This window comes from Babylonia areolata, chromosome 12, assembly GCF_041734735.1.
Source record: "Babylonia areolata isolate BAREFJ2019XMU chromosome 12, ASM4173473v1, whole genome shotgun sequence".
Lineage (NCBI taxonomy): Eukaryota > Metazoa > Mollusca > Gastropoda > Neogastropoda > Buccinidae > Babylonia > Babylonia areolata.
Window position 1 is genome coordinate 34,039,744 of NC_134887.1, and position 27,500 is coordinate 34,067,243.

Here is a 27,500-nt window from a genome sequence, read left to right on the forward strand (position 1 = left end):
TTTATCTAAAAATATATTTATTATCAACATCATCAAACCATCATCATCGTCGTCGTCCTCGATACTTACAAAGCCCAAGTTAAAAAATCTGGTCTAAACACTTGATACATAACAAATATGTGTTGCAGGATCTTGTTTTTACTCTAACTGGAAGTGTGAATGAATGCGCTATTTTATGTTCTGATTATGCAAATTCTGTTTACTCCAAGACGAAATTCTTACATCTATACAGTGTCCTATTTCTTCATTCGATATGTGTACAGATACAACGTGTGTGTGTGTGTGTGTGTGTGTGTGTGTGTGTGCAGCGCATAATGCAAGAGCAACGTGAATATTAAAAAAAATATATAATTTAATTATTTTTAAAAAACGAACGAGTCTGTTTATCAATCTGCGCGTCTCCTGCATAATGTACTGGCGCACGCGTAGCGCGTCTGCTGAGTGCCTACCACTTGGGCCAGGATGGGCAGTAGGAGGGTGGCGATGACAGTGTTGGAGGTGATCTCCGTGGTGACGGAGGTGACGACGACGACGACGACACAGGCCACCCAGGCCGGCAGCGACCCGATGACCATCAGCTGTTCGGCAATCAGGCTGGACAGTCCGGACACCTGGCACACAGCGACGGGCAGGAGGGAGGGATGGGGTTGGGGGGGGGGGGGGGGGGGTACAGGGGAATTGAGCCATGGCTTAGCGGTAACGCGTCCACCTAGGAAGCGAGAGAATCTGTAGCGCACTGGTTCGAACCCCGGCACAGTCGCCAGTATTTATTTTCTTCCTACCCCTCCACTAGACCTTGATTGGAGGTCTGGATGCTAGTCATTCGGATGAGACGATAAACCGAGGTCCCGTGTGCAGCATGCTCTTAGCGTACGTAAAAGAACCAACGGCAACAAAAGGGTTGTCCCTGGCAAAATTCTGTAGTAAAATCCACTTCGATAGGAAAACAAATAAATAGTAAAAAAAGAAAAAAAAAATTTCTTTTAAATCTGCAGGCAGGAAAAAATACAAAAAAATGGATGACGCTCTCAGTGTAGCGACGCGTTCTTGGGGGGAGCAGCCCCAATTTTACAAAGAGAAATCTGCTGTGACAAAAAAAAAGAAAAAAAAGAGTAATACAATACAACACAAACACAGATGCCTGACCAGCAGCATAAGCCAACGCCCTTCGTCAGGCCTTGAGGGCATGTACTTATCAGAAGGGCGTCAGGCCTTGAGGGCATGTACTTATCAGAAGGGCGTCAGGCCTTAAGGGCATGTACTTATCAGAAGGGCGTCAGGCCTTGAGGGCATGTACTTATCAGAGTGGATGTCTTCTGCAGGGTTTTGCCAGAGGACAACACTCTCGTTGCCATGGGTTCTTTTTCAGTGTGCCAAGTGCGTGCTGCACACAGGACCTCGGTTTATCGTCTCATTCGAACGACTACACGCTCAGCTCGAATTTCCAGTCAAATTTGGGAGGAAGGGCGAGAGAGAGAGATTCGAACGCAGACCCTCACGCACTCTGTATTGGCAGACAAGCGTCTTAACCATTCTGCCACCTTCCTAATGAGACAGAACAGGAGAAATGTCAGCTGGTTTGGAATATTAAAACTTTTAACTTTCGCTTTGAATTTTAATCTGAAACTTTCCCCCCCCCCTTCTTCATTGTGTCCTCAGGGCAGGGACCTAGGCTTTGACACACAACCGACAGACTTGGAGGAGGAATCTGGTGAACAGTTCTGTGTGGTGCCCGAATGTCTCTCTTCACAGAGTTAAGGGGAGGAGAAGAAGAAAGAAAGAAAGAAAGAAAGAAGAAGAAAAAGAACGAAAGAAAGAAAGAAGAAGAAAAAGAAAGAAGAAAGAAAGAAAGAAGAACTTGAAGAAGAAGAAAAGAAAGAAGAAAGAAAGAAAAAAAGAAAGAAATAAGAAGAAAAAAGAAGAAAGAAAGAAAGAAAGAAGAACTTGAGAAGAAAGAAAGAAAGAAAAAAAAGAAATAAGAAGAAAAAAGGAGAAAGAAAGAAAGAAGAAGAACCTGAGAAGAAGAAGAAAAAGAAGAAGAAGATTTAGAAGAGGCGCGTATATGTGCGCATGGGTTTGGTTGTGTGTACGCCAGTCTGTGTGTTTGTGCGTGTGCGTGCGTTCGCATCTGCCTTCCTGTCCATCTCCCAAGCTACATCCCTGTCTTTTTAGTCGATACGTCTGTATGTATGTATACATCTATTCATCTCAACATCAAAACACTCACGCCTTCCGCGTCAAACAACTCCCCTCCACCAACCCCCTCTCTCCACCTTCCAGTCTCATCTCAGCCGCACCCCACCCTCCTCAAACACCTCCACAGCCACACCCTCTCTCCTGTGCGCCCCCCCCCCCCCAACCCTCCCCCCCCTGCCCCCTGCCTACCTGGGTGGCTTGAGCCAAAGCAAAGCCTCCCCCCAGGAGCAGCAAGACCCCCCAGGGAAGTTTGCGGCTGAGGGGAGCCCACTGGAGGATTGACGGAGAACTGGTATCTGTAGCGTAAAAGCAGCAAGACAAGGTCGTTTGAAATAATAATAATAATAATAGTAGTAGTAGTAGTAGCAGTAATAATAATAATAATAATAATAATAATACTGATAATATGGAGGCTTGTACAGCGCAGTTCTCCGCTTTCAAGAACAGGCTCACTGTGCTTTACAGTAAAAACAGATATGTAACATTTCAAAGATATAATGATAAAAAATTAGATAAAACGATTCACCACCTACATATCATTCACTGCACAAAAAGGTACACACACACACACACACACACACACCACACATACACACACACACGTCTAACCCAAACTCAAACCTATAACCCATTTCTAACACAAACAACGTTTACCCAAGCCTAAAACTTATTTCAAGGACAAACCAACAAATGCAAAACTTACTTCAAACCGAAAACCAAGATTTTCTTCTCACCCGAATCGAAACTGAACGGTTCACCAACTCCACATAACTCTTCCTGACTGAGAACTATGCAAGTGTTGAATACCCTCCCTTGATTTCACAGAATCCGTTCAGTTTCTTTTTACTTTCGATTCTGTCTGGATTCTGTTCGACATTGTGCGAGGGAATTATAGAACACCAGTTAACAAAGTAACACTGTAGAAGAGAAAATCAAAAGACGTCAAAACTGGTTTAGTTCCCGTACGATCATTTGTTCACACAATGACACATATTTACCCACCCATCCCCTCGCCGACACACACACACACACACACACACACACACACACACACACAAATTGTAAAACCCTGTCGCCGCCTACACTCCCCAACCCCAGACCTCTCTTCCCTGCACAGAAATATCTGTTCCACTGCCGTTCTTTCAGCGGCCGACGAGACTCAACGCACAACAAGCTGCACCCTCGCTCCCTCAAGTACACAGCCGCGACACTACGAGAACTAGTGCACGCCGAGCCTTCAATGCAAATAAACCCCTTGTCAGTGGGAACAGCCCGGACGTGCACACAATGAAATCGAAGTGAAAGGGGGGTGTTCCCTTTAGCTTCGTGTGTTGTGCTGTGTTCTGACGTGCCACTGCGCCACCCGATTATGCACTGTGCACCTTTCCGTACACCCTACCCTGTGTGCTCTGTTCAGTCTTGCCTTAAATAGTGACTGATTATCTTATACTGGTGTGTGCGTGCGTGCGTGTACTGATGTGTGTGTGTGTGTCTCTGTGTGTGTGCGTGTGCGTGTGTGTGTGTGTGTGTGTGTTCGTTGGTGTGTGTGTGTTTGCTTGCTGGTGTCTGTGTGTTTGTTTGCTGGTGTGTGTGTGTGTGTGTTTGTGTGTGTGAGTGTGTGTCTTTTAAAGCATGACTGTGCGTTCTCTTTAAGTGTCAGCATATGTTTTCAAAACACACACACATACACACACACGCGCGCGCACAAACACATCACACACACACACACACACACACACACACACACACACACACACACCAAAGACAAAACCAGACCAACCAATCACATACATAGACGACACACAACACCTCAGTCTCGAACACTTTTCGACCAGAACAAACTATCAGCATCAACTGATACAGAGACCGAAAAGAACGTACATGAACGCTGTTTTCCCTCTCCGCGGCAACAGAAGATGGTGGGCCTTTCCATGGGAAACACGAACAGGCTGAGAGACACCAGGATCGCTGGGGCTGCGTCACTCACGTACCTGCCAAAATGACGTCATTATGTCCCCATACTACGTCATACACGTGTGTTTGTGTGTGTGTTTCTGTTTGTGTGTTCGTGTGGGGGTGTGGGGGGTATGTGTGTATGTGTGTGTGTGTGTTTAAAAAGTTTCATGCCTGGAAAGTAGTAAATCTGATACGCATAGTCAACTGTGAACTTCGTCCCATCAACTCTATCCGTCAGTACCTTTCTGTTGAAACTACTAAAAACTCTTATTTCTGCTTTTGTGCTCCTCACCTCCGCACTCTACACTGGCTCCCCATTGAAGCGAGAATTAAATTCAAAGTTGCGTGTCTCTGCTATTCTGCTTTCCACTCCGCAGGACCTACGTATCTTTTTGACCTTATCAGTGTTTATACTCCTGCAAGAAATCCCCGCTCTTCCTCTGACTGTTACCTTCTGAAACTTCCTTGTGTCAATACAAGAACCTATGATGAAGGTTCTTTCTTCTTTGCTGCTCCTCACATCTGGAACAACCTTCCTCATCATATCCGTGCATCTGATTCTATTTCTGCTTTTCGCTCATCACTAAAAACTCATCTTTTTATCTATAAGCACTCTCAGCTTCCTTGTTCTCCAACACCACCCATGTCAGCTCACTTTGGATGTATGTAGAGTAGGAAAGGGAGAGTGTGTGGAGGGTGGGGGGGGGCAGGGTTTTTTTTTTTAGAAAGAGTGGTCATGAATGTTTAATGTAACTTGTAATATTTTTCATGTCCCATGAGGGTATGCAGTTCATTATGGACAGTTTTCAACCTCCTGCAGGTGCTTTGGACTCACCATCAGCCTCAGCAAGACTGAGTCCATGTACCAACCAGCTAGCTCACAGAACGCCAGTGCCTCCCCCCGACCTGCAATCAAGATCGATGACACAGAGATCAAGTCAGTCGACAAGTTTTGCTACCTGGGCAGCACCCTATGCAGCAACGGAGCCCTTGATGCACGCTGCGCATCGCCAAGGCCAGCTCCGCCTTTGGCAGACTCAACAACAGGCTGTGGAACAACAAAGGCATCAGGCTCAGCACCAAGATGAAAACCTACAGAGCTGTTGTGCTGACCACCTTGTTGTACTGCTGTGAAACATGGATAACGTATCGCCGTCACATTCAACAACTTGAGCAGTTTCACCAGAGATGCCTACGAAAGATCCTCGGCATAAAGTGGCAAGACAGGGTCTCCAACCTCCAGGTCCTAGAGAGGAACGGCCTGCCCAGCATCGAAAGCCTGCTGATCCAGTGCCAGCTATGCTGGACAGGACGTTGTCCGCATGACAGACAGCAGGATCCCGAAGATGCTTTTGTATGGTCAGCTGAAGGAAGGCCACCGTGAACTCGGAAGACCCTACAAGCGCTTCAAGGACACCTTGAAGACAAACCTCAAAGCCTGTGACATAGACATCGCTTCCTGGGAAACTGATGCCCCTGACTGCTCTCGCTGGAGGATGCTGTGCTCCAGTGGCATAAAGACGTTTCAAAACGAGAACGCTGGCCATTGAGGAGAAGCGTGAGCGAAGGAAGCAAGGCTCAACTTCTGGAGAAGTTTTTCCTTGCAACACCTGTGGGAAGTGCTGCACATCCAGAATCGGCCTTTTCTCCCATATGAGGACACACACCGACAGATAAGCTTGCCTGCCTATTCAGCCGTCGGACCGACGGGCGACTCCATCAATATTTTTCTTTCATGTAAAGCGCCCTGAGCTCTTAGAAAGGGCGCTATATAAATGTACATTATTATTATTATTATTCTATTTAAACTGTTTAACCACTGGTAGGTCTCTTCTTCTTCTCCCCGCTTAACTCTTTGTTTCGAGTCATTGGCGCGCCGCTCAGAAGAGCTATTCACCAGATTCCTCCAGGTCTTTTGGCTGAGTGACAAAGCTGGGTCTCTGCTAATGGTTTTCCTGTCCATTCTGACATGTCAGTCAGTCGGCTTCACGTGGGAGGGTGCGGCCAGGGTAGGGGAACATGGGGTCTTTTTTTTCTTTTTTTTTGGAGGGCAAAATGTCGTATTTTCATGCACATTCGTCCTCTTTTTTGTCTTTTTGTGGGTTCTCACCCACTTTTTTTTTGGTCTTGTGTGGACTTTCAACCACTATTTTGTTGTGGTTTTTGTTTGTATATTAAATAATCAAAAATTCCTCATCTTCAAAGTAAAAATATCTGGCTATGACCTCAGCTGGTGGGGTGGTCGTTTGAGGCCGTACGACTGTGAAAGTCGAGGCTTCTATGTCAGCCATTATGTCATTAATGTCCGAATCGGAACCTGTAGTCCAAATATGTTCTGAGTCAACATTTCTCAGCTCAGGCACTATAATCCCATCAAAATCTTCATCCCAGTCGTCATCCCCGTTTCGCTGTGATGGAACATCATTTCGCTGTGATGGGAGATCATTATTTTCGACAGGCAATGGTATGTTTAAATTATGATCAGTTGGAAGATTCATATCAATTAAGATTGGAAATGAGATAAAGTTATTTACTGTTATCATGTACCGGCTCACAAATTATCCAAGTTGTCCATGATAAAGTAGGAGAGATAACAGTATAACCATTAACCTCTAGATGTAATAAACCAGTTCTCATTGGACTACAATATGTATGGATTGTAGTGACAAATGAGGGTATTGCATCAAAGTACGACATTTTACCGCTCCAGCAAATCTTTACCAACCGACTGGCAAAAATCAAACAAAATGAGATGTTGGTTGTATTGATCTAACTCTTGATTTAAAGCTGTTTATTTCGTCATGGAAACATTATGATCATTTCAGTTTCTTCGGTTTGTCGAAAATATGTCGCTTGAGCTTGTTGTTTAATGTTGTTTAGATAAAATCTATAAAGACCAATATCAGTGGGAGTGTGGATAAAATTCTTTTGTAATCAGTTTTACCAAAGCAAATGGAAATTTCCAAACGGTAAATCGGGAAGTCCAAAGTCCTTAATATAGCTTCTGCACTGTGAAATTGCCATCAATGGTGCGAATTAGGCCTATGCTACATGTCTGTTGTGTTAGTACAAATTTGCTTTTCATTCTCTAAAACACGGACACTTTTTGTCCCACCCTTTCAGTGACAGCCAATGCAGGCCGGTGTAAGTTGCAGTCAATGAGCGTGTCGTAATCGTGCATTACGCGCCGCAAAGACTCAATTATCACTATGATGGTTGGTGCAGTCTTACAGATTAAACCCTTTATAGAAAGGTTGTCGTTGTTGTTGTTTTTCCTCACATGGCACGTCTAATTTCAACACACGGGGCGACAACCACAAGTCAAAAGCTGTGTGTCAAAATGACTCGCGCAAGGCGGAAGAAACACACTCGCCAGCTCGGCCATGTTAAGAGAGGGATGGAAAGCTTCGCCTGACTGGCGTTATTCGTTAAGTTCCGTGTCATTTCGGACGTGAAGTGAGTTTGCTTGGTGTTAACGCCAGGGTGTAAAAAGTGTACAATAATAATGATGACCCAGTGAAACGTACGCCCACCTGTAACACCTCTCCCCTCTTTCTGGGCGAGTAAGGTGGACTGACATGAGTTTTCCAACCTGTCATAATTATCATTTACACGTGACGGTGACTTTGAACATATGTGTGTCAGTATGCGGTTATGATACCCTAGATGATTGTGGTACAAGATTGTGATTAATGTGGTTTAGTAAGCGTATAACAACTTACAGAAGTGAAATTGGCGCTCTCTCTCTCTCTCTCTCTCTCTCTCTCTCTCTCTCTGTCTGTCTATCTTCCATTCGTCTGCCAAAATATTGACAATTTTTACCGTTTCGCAAATGTAGTAAAATGATGTGGTGTTTTGAAATAAGCTTCCAAGCAGTGACAGTAGTTCGGATACACGGAAAGCAAATACTTCAGTTCTGAGTAACTCTGTACACACACACACACACACACACACACACACACACACACACACACACACACACACTCACACACTGAATGGATGGATGGATGCACGCACACACACACACACACACACACACACACACACACACACATATGCATGGATGGATGGATGGATGGATGGGTGGACACATTCCGCAGAGAGAACCGGGGACAGAAACAGATACATGGAGGCTGACAGACAGTTAGGCAAAGTGACTGACTGACAGACACACAGACAGAGAGAAGTAGGGACAAAAAGACGAGAGATATTAGACTGAGAGACAGACACCCAGGAACAAGCGTTCCACACACACACACACACACACACACACACACACACACACACACACACACAAACACATACCCACTTCCCCGCACACATACACACACACAGACCCCCCTCTCAACCCCCCCTCCCCCCCCCCACACGAACACGCACAGACCCCGCCCCCCCCCCACACACACACACATACAGACCCCCCCCCAAACCCCCACACACGCACAGAACCCCCCCCCCCCTCCATCCCCCCCACACGCACACACACATACACACACAGAGAAAGAGGGAGTAGGAAGGTGTGTGAAGAAGCCAGTCCTGACCACAACAGCGTTACTAAGTCAGTTTACTTTTTGTTGGGGAAGATGGTGGACCAGCCGGGGAACAGCCCCGGGGCTCGGGTCAGCCACAGCAGCACCAGCAAGATGAAGTGCCCCAACACCACCTTCTCCGCCCAGCTGCCCACAGTGCAACACCGGGATCGTCAGTGCTGTTGCAATGCCAAAGTCGTTTGGTTTGGGTTTGGGTTGTTTTTATTGTTGTTGTTGTTTTTGTTTCTTGTTATTTTTTGAGGGGAAGTGGGGGTCGGGAGGGGGCGGGTCCGGGAGGGGGGGGGGGTTGGGGAGAGGGGGGGAAGGGGCACACAGACGACAGATGGCAGAGAAAGAGATACACACACAGACACACACACAGGGAGTCGGGGAGACACACAACAATCTACAGACACACAGACACAGATGGCAGAGAAAGACATACACACACAGAGGGAGTCGGGGAGACACACAACAATCTACAAGACACACAGACACAGATGGCAGAGAAAGACATACACACACAGAGGGAGTCGGGGAGACACACAACAATCTACAGACACACAGACACAGATGGCAGAGAAAGACATACACACACAGAGGGAGTCGGGGAGACACACAACAATCTACAGACACACAGACACAGATGGCAGAGAAAAACATACACAACAGAGGGAGTCGTGGAGACACACAACAATCTACAGACACACAGACACAGATGGCAGAGAAAAACATACACAGACAGAGGGAGTCGTGGAGACACACAACAATCTACAGACACACAGACACAGATGGCAGAGAAAAACATACACACACAGAGGGAGTCGGGGAGACACACAACAATCTACAGACACACAGACACAGATGGCAGAGAAAAACATACACAGACAGAGGGAGTCGGGGAGACACACAACAATCTACAAGACACACAGACACAGATGGCAGAGAAAGACATACACACACAGAGGGAGTCGTGGAGACACACAACAATCTACAGACACACAGACACAGATGGCAGAGAAAGACATACACACACAGAGGGAGTCGGGGAGACACACAACAATCTACAGACACACAGACACAGATGGCAGAGAAAAACATACACAGACAGAGGGATTCGTGGAAACACACAACAATCTACAGACACACAGACACAGATGGCAGAGAAAAACATACACAGACAGAGGGAGTCGTGGAGACACACAACAATCTACAGACACACAGACACAGATGGCAGAGAAAGACATACACACACAGAGGGAGTCGGGGAGACACACAACAATCTACAGACACACAGACACAGATGGCAGAGAAAGACATACACACACAGAGGGAGTCGGGGAGACACACAACAATCTACAAGACACACAGACACAGATGGCAGAGAAAAACATACACAGACAGAGGGAGTCGTGGAGACACACAACAATCTACAGACACACAGACACAGATGGCAGAGAAAGACATACACACACAGAGGGAGTCGGGGAGACACACAACAATCTACAGACACACAGACACAGATGGCAGAGAAAGACATACACACACAGAGGGAGTCGGGGAGACACACAACAATCTACAAGACACACAGACACAGATGGCAGAGAAAGACATACACACACAGAGGGAGTCGGGGAGACACACAACAATCTACAGACACACAGACACAGATGGCAGAGAAAGACATACACACACAGAGGGAGTCGGGGAGACACACAACAATCTACAAGACACACAGACACAGATGGCAGAGAAAGACATACACACACAGAGGGAGTCGGGGAGACACACAACAATCTACAAGACACAGAGACACCGATGGCAGAGAAAGACATACACACACAGAGGGAGTCGGGGAGACACACAACAATCTACAGACACACAGACACAGATGGCAGAGAAAAACATACACAGACAGAGGGAGTCGTGGAGACACACAACAATCTACAGACACACAGACACAGATGGCAGAGAAAGACATACACACACAGAGGGAGTCGGGGAGACACACAACAATCTACAGACACAGAGACACAGATGGCAGAGAAAGACATACACAGACAGAGGGAGTCGGGGAGACACACAACAATCTACAGACACAGAGACACAGATGGCAGAGAAAGACATACACAGACAGAGGGAGTCGGGGAGACACACAACAATCTACAAGACACACAGACACAGATGGCAGAGAAAGACATACACAGACAGAGGGAGTCGGGGAGACACACAACAATCTACAGACACAGAGACACAGATGGCAGAGAAAAACATACACACACAGAGGGAGTCGGGGAGACACACAACAATCTACAAGACACACAGACACAGATGGCAGAGAAAAACATACACACACAGAGGGAGTCGGGGAGACACACAACAATCTACAGACACACAGACACAGATGGCAGAGAAAGACATACACACACAGAGGGAGTCGGGGAGACACACAACAATCTACAGACACACAGACACAGATGGCAGAGAAAGACATACACACACAGAGGGAGTCGGGGAGACACACAACAATCTACAAGACACACAGACACAGATGGCAGAGAAAGACATACACACACACAGGCAGTCGGGGAGACACACAACAATCTACAGACACACAGACACAGATGGCAGAGAAAGACATACACACACAGAGGGAGTCGGGGAGACACACAACAATCTACAGACACACAGACACAGATGGCAGAGAAAGACATACACACACAGAGGGAGTCGGGGAGACACACAACAATCTACAGACACACAGACACAGATGGCAGAGAAAGACATACACAGACAGAGGGAGTCGTGGAGACACACAACAATCTACAGACACACAGACACAGATGGCAGAGAAAGACATACACACACAGAGGGAGTCGTGGAGACACACAACAATCTACAAGACACACAGACACAGATGGCAGAGAAAGACATACACACACAGAGGGAGTCGGGGAGACACACAACAATCTACAGACACACAGACACAGATGGCAGAGAAAAACATACACAGACAGAGGGAGTCGGGGAGACACACAACAATCTACAAGACACACAGACACAGATGGCAGAGAAAGACATACACACACAGAGGGAGTCGGGGAGACACACAACAATCTACAGACACACAGACACAGATGGCAGAGAAAGACATACACACACAGAGGGAGTCGGGGAGACACACAACAATCTACAGACACACAGACACAGATGGCAGAGAAAGACATACACACACAGAGGGAGTCGGGGAGACACACAACAATCTACAAGACACACAGAGACACCGATGGCAGAGAAAGACATACACAGACAGAGGGAGTCGGGGAGACACACAACAATCTACAGACACACAGACACAGATGGCAGAGAAAAACATACACAGACAGAGGGAGTCGGGGAGACACACAACAATCTACAGACACAGATGGCAGAGAAAGACATACACACACAGAGGGAGTCGGGGAGACACACAACAATCTACAAGACACAGAGACACAGATGGCAGAGAAAGACATACACAGACAGAGGGAGTCGGGGAGACACACAACAATCTACAGACACACAGACACAGATGGCAGAGAAAGACATACACACACAGAGGGAGTCGGGGAGACACACAACAATCTACAGACACAGATGGCAGAGAAAGACATACACAGACAGAGGGAGTCGGGGAGACACACAACAATCTACAGACACACAGACACAGATGGCAGAGAAAGACATACACAGACAGAGGGAGTCGGGGAGACACACAACAATCTACAGACACACAGACACAGATGGCAGAGAAAGACATACACACACAGAGGGAGTCGGGGAGACACACAACAATCTACAGACACACAGACACAGATGGCAGAGAAAGACATACACACACAGAGGCAGTCGTGGAGACACACAACAATCTACAAGACACACAGACACAGATGGTAGAGAAAGACATACACACACAGAGGGAGTCGGGGAGACACACAACAATCTACAAGACACACAGACACAGATGGCAGAGAAAGACATACACAGACAGAGGGAGTCGTGGAGACACACAACAGTCTACAGACACACAGACACAGATGGCAGAGAAAGACATACACACACAGAGGGAGTCGGGGAGACACACAACAATCTACAAGACACACAGACACAGATGGCAGAGATAGAGATACACACACAGAGGGAGTCGGGGAGACACACAACAATCTACAGACACAGAGACACCGATGGCAGAGAAAGACATACACAGACAGAGGGAGTCGTGGAGACACACAACAATCTACAGACATACAGACACAGATGGCAGAGAAAGACATACACACACAGAGGGAGTCGGGGAGACACACAACAATCTTCAGACACACAGACACAGATGGCAGAGAAAGACATACACAGACAGAGGGAGTCGGGGAGACACACAACAATCTACAGGACACACAGACACAGATGGCAGAGAAAAACATACACAGACAGAGGGAGTCGTGGAGACACACAACAATCTACAGACACACAGACACAGATGGCAGAGAAAGACATACACACACAGAGGGAGTCGGGGAGACACACAACAATCTACAGACACAGATGGCAGAGAAAAACATACACAGACAGAGGGAGTCGTGGAGACACACAACAATCCACAGACACAGAGACACAGATGGCAGAGAAAGACATACACACACAGAGGGAGTCGGGGAGACACACAACAATCTACAAGACACACAGACACAGATGGCAGAGAAAAACATACACAGACAGAGGGAGTCGGGGAGACACACAACAATCTACAGACACACAGACACAGATGGCAGAGAAAAACATACACAGACAGAGGGAGTCGGGGAGACACACAACAATCTACAAGACACACAGACACAGATGGCAGAGAAAGACATACACAGACAGAGGGAGTCGGGGAGACACACAACAATCTACAGACACAGATGGCAGAGAAAGACATACACAGACAGAGGGAGTCAGGGAGACACACAACAATCTACAAGACACACAGACACAGATGGCAGAGAAAGACATACACACACAGAGGGAGTCGGGGAGACACACAATCTACAGACACACAGACACAGATGGCAGAGAAAGACATACACACACAGAGGGAGTCGGGGAGACACACAACAATCTACAAGACACACAGACACAGATGGCAGAGAAAGACATACACACACAGAGGGAGTCGGGGAGACACACAACAATCTACAGACACACAGACACAGATGGCAGAGAAAGACATACACACACAGAGGGAGTCGTGGAGACACACAACAATCTACAAGACACACAGACACAGATGGCACAGATAGAGATACACACAGACACTCAGAGATTGAGATACACACATAAGAATAAAAAATACTGGCATAGCTCACCATGTATATGAAATATTACAAAATCATCACCATCAAATCAGTCTGTAATTTACACACACACACACACACACACACACACACACACACACACACACTGTGAAAATTCTGGACAGAAACCCGTATACGGGCACACATATAAAGCAGGGGAGACAATAATAATATACTTTCGAGAAAACGCGAGCAAGAGACGGTTGTTGATGTTGACATGAAAGATAACGATGATGTTGTTGGTGTCACGTCAAGTCTTTAACATGTATTATTTAGGTATTGTGTTGTTTATGGTGTGTATGACTGTATTATGAGTGATGTTGTTGTTTTTTTATGTGTATGTACATGAACAATACTTGTGTTTGTTTTACACAACAGTTTTTACATTGTACAGCGCAGCTGAGCTTGCTTTTTTACATGGAAAGGCGCAACATAAATTAAATCTCATGAGTAGTAGTAGTAGTAGTAGTAGTATTGGTGCTGCTGTTTGTGGTGGTTGTGGTGGTGGTGGTATTGTTTGTCTGTTTGGTGATTGTGGTATTGTTGTTTCTAAGTTGACCGATGAGGATGAATCTGTTGTTATTTTTGCTGCTGCTGTTGCTGCTGCTATTGTTGTTTCTTAAGATGATGTTTGCTTGTTGTCGTTGTAGATGCCACTGTTTCTGCTGCTGTTGCTGCTTTCAAAATTTATACAAACTCTAAACCGCTGGTCTATATTTAGCTGTTCTCCTGTTCTCCTGATCTCTGTAATTTCCAAGAAAAAATATCTATAAAGCATCATCACATTCCTGAACTGTAAGAAAATATGAGTCCTGTCATGTGAACCATTGTATCATATCGTATACCTTAACTGAAATAACTCTTAACAATTCCACAGTCATTCTATCCCTATCAAACTCTGTACCATACCGTGTAACCGACTGATACTTTCTCAATTAAACCATGATTCTGAGGTGGCACCCTGTCATTGGGTGTAATCATTATCGTATCGTGCTGCGGCATCTTTCTCACACGCACTGAAACAAAACGCACCAGCACAGCGACCTAACATCGCCGGGTAGCTAGCTCCCTGCAGACTGCTGGCACTGGGACTGTGGCTGCGGCAAACCAACCTTGCTGGGGCTGTGTATCAGTCAGTTATGCCCATCACTCCCCCCGGAGCACAGGCCGCTCACAACAGTCCGCCAGAGTCCTCTGTCCTGGGCTGCCCTTTCTAATTGTCTCCAAGTGTGCCCTATCTTCTTGGTGTCTGCCTCGAGGTTATGGGGCTGTGTATCGCGGACTGATAAACAGAGATGCCAACCCCTGCCAAGTGTTTGTCGGAACAATCAGAAAATTTGGTAGGAACATTCTGAATTTGGTAAGAACACTCAGACTCCGAGCCACATTAGCTTGTTCTTTCCTTGCACTCCATAGCTTAATACACCGGGCACAGACGCTGTTCGATCGAGACGCAACTGGACTTTGCCACATTCTCTCTTGTTCAGGCAAACAATTAAGCCGATTGGTCCACTCAGTGCTGTTTCAATGTAAACACACACGCGATTAGCTGAGCATCATCACGTGAGACCAAGGTTAGCAAGGACTGCCCTGACCTCATGATCGATAGATCTAGATCAAGCGTCTGGGTAATGTTACGTCAGGAAAGCCTGTGACCATGCTATGTAGTCGAAAATGAACTCGTCGGAACAATTTTGACATTGGCGTAACGCTGGAACAAACTTCGATGGCGAAATCGTAAGAGTTGGCATCTCTGTACAAATAGATTTATAAATCTGTGGCCGTCTCGGGGCGGGGGGAGAGAAGCTGGGAGGGGGAGGGATTCAAGATGAGTGGCGTGAGAGTTACGCTACTGTAACGTCACGAAAGGAAGGACACGGCAATAAATAAAAGAAAAAAATTTAAAAAAATATAAAGACCCACAGCCCACCTCATTTTCCCCAGCTTGCTGTGTTCTCGCTGAAGGAAGCGCTTCAGGGCCTCGTCCTCTTCCGGTCGCGTTTGTCGCCGACACAGCAGCGTGGTCTTCACGCCGAAATAGGTCAGCTGTAGCCACAGAAAGGCGACGACCAAGCTGACCGCTGCCACGGGTGTTCCGAATGCCATCCACGACACGAAGGACACTTGGTCTTCTCCATTGGATAGGCTAAAAAATGAACAATTGAATAAAGATTTTTTTTAATGTAAGTCTTGCTGAAAATAAATACAGAACAAGAGAGGCAAGGCCTTCAAGACTCACTTGTGATTCACTTGACCAAGAGGCAAAGCCTTCATGGCTCATGTGTGAATCCTGTCCAAATGACAACTTTTTGGTTCAATGCATGGAAAGGAAAATTGCAAGTATATACCTGGTAATCACTCCATGTCCTTATGAAATATGTGTATGTTGGTGAAAGCCCGGTTCCCAATACTCTGTGATTGACAATGGAGAGAGAGAGAGAGAGAGAGACAGTGTGCGTTTACACTGTTAACCGTGACAGTCCGAGTTTGAAATCCATGTCTCATCCGTTTTCTCATACTTTATTTAAAATCATGCAACGATACACCAATCTAATGTGCAGGAAGCATACTGCACACAGAAAATGAACCCATGGCAACATAAGTGTTTGTCCTCTGGCAAAAGTTGTGCAGACGAAATCTACCCCGATGGGTACACAAACATATGCATGCACTCAAAGCCTGATGTATTGGGTTATGCTGCTGATCAGGCATCTGTGTGGTAGACGTGGTTTGGCACATATATGAGTTTGTTTTTAATGCCACCATCTTGAGAAACTGACATTTTGAATGTACTGATGGAAATGGTTTCTGAAATGACTGACTGGTGGTGGAAGAAGATGAGCTCAGGTGGTTGGAGGGAGTGGTCATCAACCTGGAGGTTGCTTGTCGTTCAATGAGGGAAGCACTGGGCCAGCTTTTTAGCTGAAATGCTTTAACTGTAGTGATGTTCTTGTTTTCATTTATTTATCTTAATATCATTTTTTTTTTTTTTTTTTTTTTTTGGTAGGTGTGACTTTGGTTAGATATTAAAATAAGATATCTTCATTTATCTTATTTTAATATCATTATTATTATTGTTTTTTGTTGTTTATTTTTGGTAAGCGTGACTTCGGTTAGATGTAAGTAATGGCTGCTTGTGTTGCAGCAAGTTGTGGACTTTATTCAGAGTGGTAAATGTGTTGGGACACTGAATATCAATCACCACAGTGATGGTTTTCATTTTGGCTACTTCTCATTCATAAAAATGCTGAATTAAATATGTAATATAACTTAGTTTTGGGATTTAAAATCTTGAACATGAGTTAGCCATTAAAAAAAAAAACAATTTGTGTGTGACTGTGTGTCATATAATATTGATCTTGATCTTGTATATAAAAAAAAAGGGGGTGTGGGGGGAGGGATTTTGTGTGTGTGTGTGTGTGTGTGTATGTGCATGAATAGTCGTATGCATGCACATATAACTACATGCATCAAATTGGCCTTTCCATTAATCTATCGATAGAGTAAACCAATCAAACCTGAACATTGACATAATTATACATAATACGCAAATTGTACATAACAGGCATAGAAAACAAAAAAATGCCAGCAGGCAACTCGTATATCCTAGGTCCGAATTTGAATACAGCTTTGCAAGAATGCACAATTATGAAGTCCAGAAAAATAAATAATCATGGCTATCTTGAAAAAAAATGGATGGGAATGAATAGCATGGCTGAAGTAATAAATGACAGAAAAGGAAAGGTGACATATAAAATGATAAATTTTCAGGAGAGGGTTTCCAGAGGGTGGGCATAGTATTTTAATGGAAAGAGTCCCTGACATCCCAACAGGGGCACACAAACAGCACCTTCAACAAACCAAACATCAACTGATCAAGCAACAGAGGCTTACGATGTTGTATTGTATTGTGTTTATTTAGATCAAAAGCATACAGGTTTTCTCACAGAAGATTCTGTTGTTCCTGTCCTAGCTGATGTCCATTTCCTGAAACAGAAGGACGACGAATTGTCAGTCATAAGAGATAAATATGCAAAGACATGTGTTTGCAACTGAATTTTGTCGGGCTTCTACCATACAACCTTTTCAGCAAGGGAAACCCAAAAATGCGTGCATCATGCCAGCTGGTATAGTTTGTGGAACAAATACCCACAACCTGTCCAGCATGGGAGGCCCTACGAGGCATGTGACACATCAACTGACATAGCTCGACAGGTCACTGAAGCACTCAAGCTACCCCACCATGACAAGGTATCAGTTCCATGGGGTAGTAACATTTCAAGTTTATTCATGTATTCATTTGTCAGAATGTCATATACAAACCAATGTGAAGCTCACTTTGTAAAACACAATATATTAGCACTAATGTTTACTGAATAGTTTGCAATTTAAGAAAAAAAAGTAAAACAATGGATTCTGTTTAAGCATTTAAATCTGGTCGTCTTCTTATGCTACAATTTTTATTGACATTTCACTGTCTGCTGATTAACCATAATTCCATGCCTACAACACCAGTACAAGGCAGTATACCCTCCACACCACAAACCCTCTTCAAATTAGAATGGACCATCTCACGAGAAAGAGCTATAGATCTACATCATATATGTGAAGCAAGTTTTTTCAACAATCCCAAATTTCCTGATCAAGGCATCTATTTAAGAAAAAGTGCATGCCAACACAGCAACGCACTGTTTTGTGCAAACAACATGCACAAGTGTCCAAAGCTTCTGCTGTGGCTGCATGTGATCAAATGTCAATTAATATGCGAGTGTAAACTTCTACTTGTTATGTATCTGATCTATCAACCCGTTTGATGGCAGATACTTGAAGCTGAACTGGACACTTAAACTTTGTAATGATAACATTTTATGGTGCCAGCCAATGACTGTTGGATTTACCTATTCTATCAAGTATCATAATTAAGTATGCTTTTCCAAACACACACAACAAAAACAATTAGTTTCAAGCCCAGGTTACTGTAACAGTTTGAATTTCAGGACTGGAAACCTGTGACATATATAAAAAGGTAAACATCAATTCATTATACTGTTCACCGCACCCCCTCACCTTTCGGAAAAAAAGATACACTGACAATGATATGTTAAAAAGCATGTATCATTTGTTAACATTTCAGAATCTTAAAATGAATCATTGTATGTCAATCTCAAGTGAAAAATTTAATTCCCCCCACCCCCACCCAAAACAAGACAAAAAGGAATGAGTACCTTTTATGTTTCATCCCTATTATGTTATGATAAGTGTAGCCGGATTGGCTACAATCTTCGTTGGGCCAGCTTAGCAGACGACTTTTGTGACTCGCCGAAGGTTAACAAGGAAGTTGTAAATCGGTCACAAGTTATCTCCCTTTACACGGAACCGCATGATGATTTTCACCCATTTGTTAAATTATAAACACTTCCTTATAGATGAGATTATAGTTTTTATGTTATTGGACTTCAGAAAGATCATACTTCTCAACTGTAATGATATCATTTGGCCAGGTAGCCTATAACTCTTTTAAACTAATATTTATGTGAATGAATTTTGGCGCGATCTTCGAAATCCACTCAGTTGAAACATATAAAATACCTTGTTTTCTATAAATCGATATAGCTGCCGTGGAATTTAGATTGTGCATTACAATGTAAATGATTAAGCTTTCTTCTCGTGTATCGCTTTCCGTGTACACCTAAGTTATAGGCATGCGATAGTACGAAATTTCTGACAGTATTTCGGCCCCACAAAACTCTCTCTTCTTCAAGCCATTGGAATTCGTCAGTGCCGATTTGAGCAAAATACGTTTTTACAATACCTAGACATTTTTATAGCGTGTCTTGCAGATGTTTGCATTTCTGTTATCAATCTGATTCGCATCATACATGCATAGTTGTGTTGTAGTTGGTTTAAACGAAGTATTTCATTGTCGATCACAAGTGCCAAAACACATGTTATCGTGTAATGTCAATTGAATTTTGGATTGAACGGGCAGGTCAACAACTTGAAACAAAATGGCGTCGTTCGCGTTCGCAAGAATGAATAGGCCTGTGAGCACGCGCTTTGAATGTGTATAAATATGTGTACCCAATCATTATTTTTTGCACATGAACTTCAGGGCTTAGCCAACAGATCTATAAAGTCCACTCGTCGTATTAATTTTAGTATTTTCCGAAAAAGACCACTTGGGTGAATGAACATAGTGAAAGCCCTGCACACTGAGAGTAAAATACACAAGCCTTTTATGCACTGAGTATAATTTCAAAATGTAATGTTTAAGATGAGAAAGATCAGTTTAAAGCAAATTAAGCCCCCCACATAAGTACAGATTAATTTCCCTTTTTTACTATCTTCACCAATACGTTTGCAAAATAAATAAAACTTCCATGCTTAGCAAAAGAGGTTCCTGTTCGAACAAAAAATGAAAATAATGACTGCTCTTGTTGTTGGGTCAGAATATCAGATCAAAGTGCCAAGTTTAGAGATTACAAAAAATATAAATACAACAGTAAATGCAGTTTGCATATGATTAGGCTTCATTTTTTATTTTTTTGTGCCCATCCCAGAGGTGCAATATTGTTTTAAACAAGATGACTGGAAAGAACTGGATTTTTCCTATTTTTATGCCTAATTTGGTGTCAACTGACAAAGTATTTGCAGAGAAAATGGCAATGTTAAAGTTTACCACGGACACACACACACACACACACACACACAGACAACCGAACACCGGGTTAAAACATAGACTCACTTTGTTTACACAAGTGAGTCAAAAATATGTTACAGTCGTGACAAACCAACGGCATAGAACAAAGTCTCACCATACTGATTTAGGTCGAGAACGATAGGATTAACTCGCTCAGTACGGCCAGTCCTCTCTTCTCCTCTACACAGACCCCTCGGATGTCCAGTGGGTGTCTGAATGACCCAACCTTTAGCTTCCGTCGTCAGAACTGTGGTATTCTTTGTCAACATTCACCTCTTCAGTATAAGAGCCTTCCACTTGCAATATTTTGATGATGGTAATTGGTGTGAAACGCTGTTGACGTCGTCTCTTTCGCCGTTCGTATGGAGAGAGTTAAACGCCAATAAAAAGCGGTTTCAGACTGATCGCCCGATACTCTTCCCTTGTCCGATGTACGGTCATTTAAAAACTGGAGTCACATTTCTTATTTTGTTATAAAGCCTATGATGAAATTCGTGGAAAAATGTGTTGTTTTCAAAGCAAATTTAGCAAAGAATGAAGATAATTATTTTTGGACTGCTTGATATAAATCAGGAAACATTACAGTCACTTGCAAAGTGTACTGCCGAAGCGATAACCTTTGACGAAAAAACACAAACACACACCAACGCCCCCCCCCCCACCCCCCACCCTCACCCACCCCACCCCCCACCAAAAAAAAACAACAAAAACAAACAACAACTGACAAAAACAAAAAAAAAAAAAAAAAAAAAAAAACAGCAACAAATAGTACCTGGTGTTGTTCATCGAGAAAATAGAATTATATGTTGGCAGCCTCATATACATAATACGAAAGTGTTATATTTTCAGCACATCACTTTACTTTCAATGGTTGAATGCACTGCAAATAAACAAGTTTACAAAATAATTGTCAATATGAGTATAGTTTTGGATTTGGGTTCTCCTCAGAAGTTATTACTATTGTTACATGGTGTTATATTTGTGGCACGAACCCCCATGTCATTAGGGCTATTTCACCTCGTAAATTCATGCCAGAGCAGGTTGGGATGGAGAAGCGGCAAAACATACCAGTGCTCACACGGGGAAACGTTGACTGCCAAGGGAAATGCGCAGATGAAAAAAAAAAAAAACCCATAGCCTCAAGACCGACTCGACCAATGGCGATGACCCTAAAGGATGTGTTGGAGTCGCCCCAGAGAATTCGGAAAGTCCAGGCCGGAATTGCAGGAAAATGCCACAGAGAAGGGCCACCCTGCTTCAGGCACAAGGCGCTAAGGGGAAGGGCCCATAGTGACCACAAGTGAGGGCCCCAACGGGGGACTCTAAGGAAAGGGGACGGGCCCATAGTGACCACAAGTGAGGGCCCGAAAGAGGGGGACTCTAAGGAAAGGGGAAGGGCCCATAGTGACCACAAGTGAGGGCCCGAAAGAGGGGGACTCTAAGGAAAGGGGACGGGCCCATAGTGACCACAAGTGAGACCCCAACGGGGGACTCTAAGGAAAGGGGAAGGGCCCATAGTGACCACAAGTGAGGGCCCGAAAGAGGGGGACTCTAAGGAAAGGGGACGGGCCCATAGTGACCACAAGTGAGAACCCCAACGGGGGACTCTAAGGAAAGGGGAAGGGCCCATAGTGACCACAAGTGAGAACCCCAACGGGGGACTCTAAGGAAAGGGGACGGGCCCATAGTGACCACAAGTGAGGGCCCCAACGGGTGACTCTAAGGAAAGGGGAAGGGCCCATAGTGACCACAAGTGAGGGCCCGAAAGAGGGGGACTCTAAGGAAAGGGGAAGGGCCCATAGTGACCACAAGTGATGGCCCGAAAGAGGGGGACTAAGGTAAGGGGAAGGGCCCATAGTGACCACAAGTGAGGGCCCGAAAGAGGGGGACTCTAAGGTAAGGGGAAAGGCCCATAGTGACCACAAGTGAGGGCCCGAAAGAGGGGGACTCTAAGGTAAGGGGAACGGGCCCATAGTGACCACAAGTGAGGGCCCGAAAGAGGGGGACTCTAAGAAAGGGGACGGGCCCATAGTGACCACAAGTGAGGGCCCGAAAGAGGGGGACTCTAAGGAAAGGGACGGGCTCATAGTGACCACAAGTGAGGGCCCGAAAGAGGGGGACTCTAAGGAAAGGGGAAGGGCCCATAGTGACCACAAGTGAGGGCCCCAACGGGGAACTCAGGTAAGGGGACGGGCCCATAGTGACCACAAGTGAGGGCCCCAACGGGGGACTCTAAGGAAAGGGGACGGGCCCATAGTGACCACAAGTGAGGGCCCGAAAGAGGGGGACTCTAAGGAAAGGGGAAGGGCCCATAGTAACCACAAGTGAGGGCCCGAAAGAGGGGGACTCTAAGGAAAGGGGAAGGCCCCATAGTGACAAGTGAGAACTCCAACGGGGGACTCTAAGGAAAGGGGAAGGGCCCATAGTGACCACAAGTGAGGGCGCCAACGGGCGACTCTAAGGAAAGGGGAAGGGCCCATAGTGACCACAAGTGAGGGCCCGAAAGAGGGGAACTCTAAGGAAAGGGGAAGGGCCCATAGTGACCACAAGTGAGGGCTCCAACGGGGGACTCTAAGGTAAGGGGAAGGGCCCATAGTGACCACAAGTGATGGCCCGAACGGGGGACTCTAAGGAAAGAGGAAGGGCCCATAGTGACCACAAGTGAGGGCCCGAAAGAGGGGGACTCTAAGGAAAGGGGAAGGGCCCATAGTGACCACAAGTGAGGGCCCGAAAGAGGAGGACTCTAAGGTAAGGGGAAGGGCCCATAGTGACCACAAGTGATGGCCCGAAAGAGGGGGACTAAGGTAAGGGGAAGGGCCCATAGTGACCACAAGTGAGGGCCCGAAAGAGGGGGGCTCTAAGCAAAAGGGATGGGCCCATAGTGACCACAAGTGAGGGCCCGAAAGAGGGGGACTCTAAGGAAAGGGGAAGGGCCCATAGTGACCACAAGTGAGGGCCCCAACCGGGGACTCTAAGGAAAGGGGACGGGCCCATAGTGACCACAAGTGAGGGCCCGAAAGAGGGGGACTCTAAGGAAAGGGGACGGGCCCATAGTGACCACAAGTGAGGGCCCGAAAGAGGGGGACTCTAAGGAAAGGGAACGGGCTCATAGTGACCACAAGTGAGGGCCCGAAAGAGGGGGACTCTAATGAAAGGGGACGGGCCCATAGTGACCACAAGTGAGGGCCCGAAAGAGGGGGACTCTAAGGAAAGGGAACGGGCTCATAGTGACCACAAGTGAGGGCCCCAACGGGGGACTCTAAGGTAAGGGGAAGGGCCCATAGTGACCACAAGTGAGGGCCCCAACGGGGGACTCTAAGGAAAGGGGAAGGGCCCATAGTGACCACAAGTGAGGGCCCCAACGGGGGACTCTAAGGAAAGGGGAAGGGCCCATAGTGACCACAAGTGAGGGCCCGAAAGAGGGGGACTCTAAGCAAAAGGGACGGGCCCATAGTGACCACAAGTGAGGGCCCTAAAGAGGGGGACTCTAAGGTAAGGGGAAGGGCCCATAGTGACCACAAGTGAGGGCCCCAACGGGGGACTCTAAGGAAAGGGGACGGGCCCATAGTGACCACAAGTGAGGGCCCCAACGGGGGACTCTAAGGAAAGGGGAAGGGCCCATAGTGACCACAAGTGAGGGCCCCAACGGGGGACTCTAAGGAAAGGGGAAGGGCCCATAGTGACCACAAGTGAGGGCCCGAAAGAGGGGGACTCTAAGGAAAGGGGAAGGGCCCATAGTGATCACAAGTGAGGGCCCGAAAGAAGGGGACTCTAAGGTAAGGGGAAGGGCCCATAGTGACCACAAATGAGGGCCCGAAAGAGGGGACTCTAAGGAAAGGGGAAGGGCCCATAGTGACCACAAGTGAGGGCCCGAAAGAGGGGGACTCTAAGGAAAGGGGACGGGCCCATAGTGACCACAAGTGAAGACCCGAAAGAGGGGGACTCTAAGGAAAGGGGAAGGGCCCATAGTGACCACAAGTGAGGGCCCGAAAGAGGGGGACTCTAAGGAAAGGGGAAGGGCCCATAGTGACCACAAGTGAGGGCCCCAACGGGGGACTCTAAGGAAAGGGGAAGGGCCCATAGTGACCACAAGTGAGGGCCCGAAAGAGGGGGACTCTAAGGAAAGGGGAAGGGCCCATAGTGACCACAAGTGAGGGCCCGAAAGAGGGGGACTCTAAGGAAAGGGGAAGGGCCCATAGTGACCACAAGTGAGGGCCCGAAAGAGGGGGACTCTAAGCAAAGGGGACGGGCCCATAGTGACCACAAGTGAGGGCCCGAAAGAGGGGGACTCTAAGGAAAGGGGAAGGGCCCATAGTGACCACAAGTGAGGGCCCGAAAGAGGGGGACTCTAAGGAAAGGGGAAGGGCCCATAGTGACCACAAGTGAGGGCCCCAACGGGGGACTCTAAGGAAAGGGGAAGGGCCCATAGTGACCACAAGTGAGGGCCCCAACGGGGGACTCTAAGGTAAGGGGAAGGGCCCATAGTGACCACAAGTGAGGGCCCCAAAGAGGGGGACTCTAAGCAAAGGGGACGGGCCCATAGTGACCACAAGTAAGGGCCCCAACGGGGGACTCTAAGGTAAGGGGAAGGGCCCATAGTGACCACAAGTGAGGGCCCGAAAGAGGGGGACTCTAAGCAAAGGGGACGGGCCCATAGTGACCACAAGTGAGGGCCCGAAACAGGGGGACTCTAAGGTAAGGGGAAGGGCCCATAGTGACCACAAGTGAGGGCCCGAAAGAGGGGGACTCTAAGGAAAGGGGACGGGCCCATAGTGACCACAAGTGAGGGCCCGAAACAGGGGGACTCTAAGCAAAGGGGACGGGCCCATAGTGACCACAAGTGAGGGCCCGAAAGAGGGGGACTCTAAGGAAAGGGGAAGGCCCCATAGTGACCACAAGTGAGAACTCCAACGGGGGACTCTAAGGAAAGGGGAAGGGCCCATAGTGACCACAAGTGAGGGCCCGAAAGAGGGGGACTCTAAGGAAAGGGGAAGGGCCCATAGTGACCACAAGTGAGGGCCCCAACGGGGGACTCTAAGGAAAGAGGAAGGGCCCATAGTTACCACAAGTGAGGGCCCGAAAGAGGGGGTCTCTAAGCAAAGGGGACGGGCCCATAGTGACCACAAGTGAGGGCCCGAAAGAGGGGGACTCTAAGGAAAGGGAACGGGCCCATAGTGACCACAAGTGAGGGCCCGAAAGAGGGGGACTCTCAGGAAAGGGAACGGGCTCATAGTGACCACAAGTGAGGGCCCGAAAGAGGGGGACTCTATATCTAAGGAAAGGGGAAGGGCCCATAGTGACCACAAGTGAGGGCCCGAAAGAGGGGGACTCTAAGGAAAGGGGAAGGGCCCATAGTGACCACAAGTGAGGGCCCGAAAGAGGGGGACTCTAAGGAAAGGGGAAGGGCCCATAGTGACCACAAGTGAGGGCCCGAAAGAGGAGGACTCTAAGGAAAGGGGAAGGGCCCATAGTGACCACAAGTGAGGGCCCGAAAGAGGGGGACTCTAAGGAAAGGGGAAGGGCCCATAGTGACCACAAGTGAGAGCCCCAACGGGGGACTCTAAGGAAAGGGGAAGGGCCCATAGTGACCACACGTGAGGGCCCGAAAGAGGGGGACTCTAAGGAAAGGGGACGGGCCCATAGTGACCACAAGTGAGGGCCCGAAAGAGGGAGACTCTAAGGAAAGGGGACGGGCCCATAGTGACCACAAGTGAGGGCCCCAACGGGGGACTCTAAGGTAAGGGGAAGGGCCCATAGTGACCACAAGTGAGGGCCCCAACGGGGGACTCTAAGGTAAGGGGAAGGGCCCATAGTGACCACAAGTGAGGGCCCCAACGGGGGCCTCTAAGGTAAGGGGAAGGGCCCATAGTGACCACAAGTGAGGGCCCGAAAGAGGGGGACTCTAAGGAAAGGGGAAGGGCCCATAGTGACCACAAGTGAGGGCCCGAAAGAGGGGGACTCTAAGGAAAGGGGAAGGGCCCATAGTGACCACAAGTGAGAACTCCAACGGGGGACTCTAAGGAAAGGGGAAGGGCCCATAGTGACCACAAGTGAGGGCCCGAAAGAGGGGGACTCTAAGCAAAGGGGGCGGGCGCCTATAACGTCCACAGTTAGCACTGTGGTGGTCCCAAACAAGTGTGTCGGGGTGGACCCAATGGGAAGGGAAGGTGGGAGGAATTTTGTTTAATGTCCCGTCACACATATCGGTGATTGAAGACATTTTGTTAAAGTATTCATGAATACATCTGAGTATTATCGGTGAGAAGGGGTGGGAGATGTGGATGAATGGAGGGCTGGGAGAAACTGGGCAAATGAGGGTAAAAATGTGGGTGAAATTTGGAAGAAAAAAACAACAACAACAAAACAACTCGAAATACAGTTACAGGAAATTACTTAAAGGACTTCGTAAAAGAGAAGTCGTTAAACTGACAAGCGAAACAACTGATAATGAATGCAAAAAGTCAAAAAACATCAACGTTATCAGTCACTTGTGAAGACACACTTTCGTGTACAAAAGGCTTGATCAAGCTACAGTGAAGGTGTGTGTGTGTGTGTGTGTGTGTGTGTGTGTGTGTGCACTTCTGATACTGTGATTATAATAATGATGATTGTTGTGATGATGATGATGATGATGACGATAATGATTAAACGTTGTAAGTTCATCGTTGTTGTAGTTTACCTTTTCACTTTTCTTTTCTTTCAGTACATACTTTGATTACAACACCTGATGACATTTGTTCAATTATT

The 27,500-nt window shown here is 46.7% G+C and overlaps 2 protein-coding genes across 2 annotated transcripts in view; both read right to left on the reverse strand.

Moving 5' to 3' along the window:
- LOC143287906 (Na(+)/citrate cotransporter-like) overlaps positions 1-17,340 on the reverse strand; it is a 73,398-nt gene extending 56,058 nt beyond the window's left edge. The window contains exons 1-5 of the mRNA XM_076596148.1: positions 15,984-17,340; positions 8,721-8,828; positions 4,078-4,187; positions 2,386-2,492; positions 450-611 (exon numbers count right to left, since the gene is read on the reverse strand). Of these exons, the coding sequence (XP_076452263.1) occupies positions 450-611; positions 2,386-2,492; positions 4,078-4,187; positions 8,721-8,828; positions 15,984-16,159 (663 nt within the window). The 5' untranslated portion in view covers positions 16,160-17,340. The remainder of the gene's footprint in view (positions 1-449; positions 612-2,385; positions 2,493-4,077; positions 4,188-8,720; positions 8,829-15,983) is intronic.
- Positions 17,341-18,024: 684 nt separating this feature from the next.
- LOC143288559 (aspartate dehydrogenase domain-containing protein-like) overlaps positions 18,025-27,500 on the reverse strand; it is a 36,884-nt gene continuing 27,408 nt past the window's right edge. Inside the window, exon 9 of the transcript XR_013056116.1 lies at positions 18,025-18,040. The gene's annotated coding sequence lies outside the window, so the exon portion shown is untranslated. The remainder of the gene's footprint in view (positions 18,041-27,500) is intronic.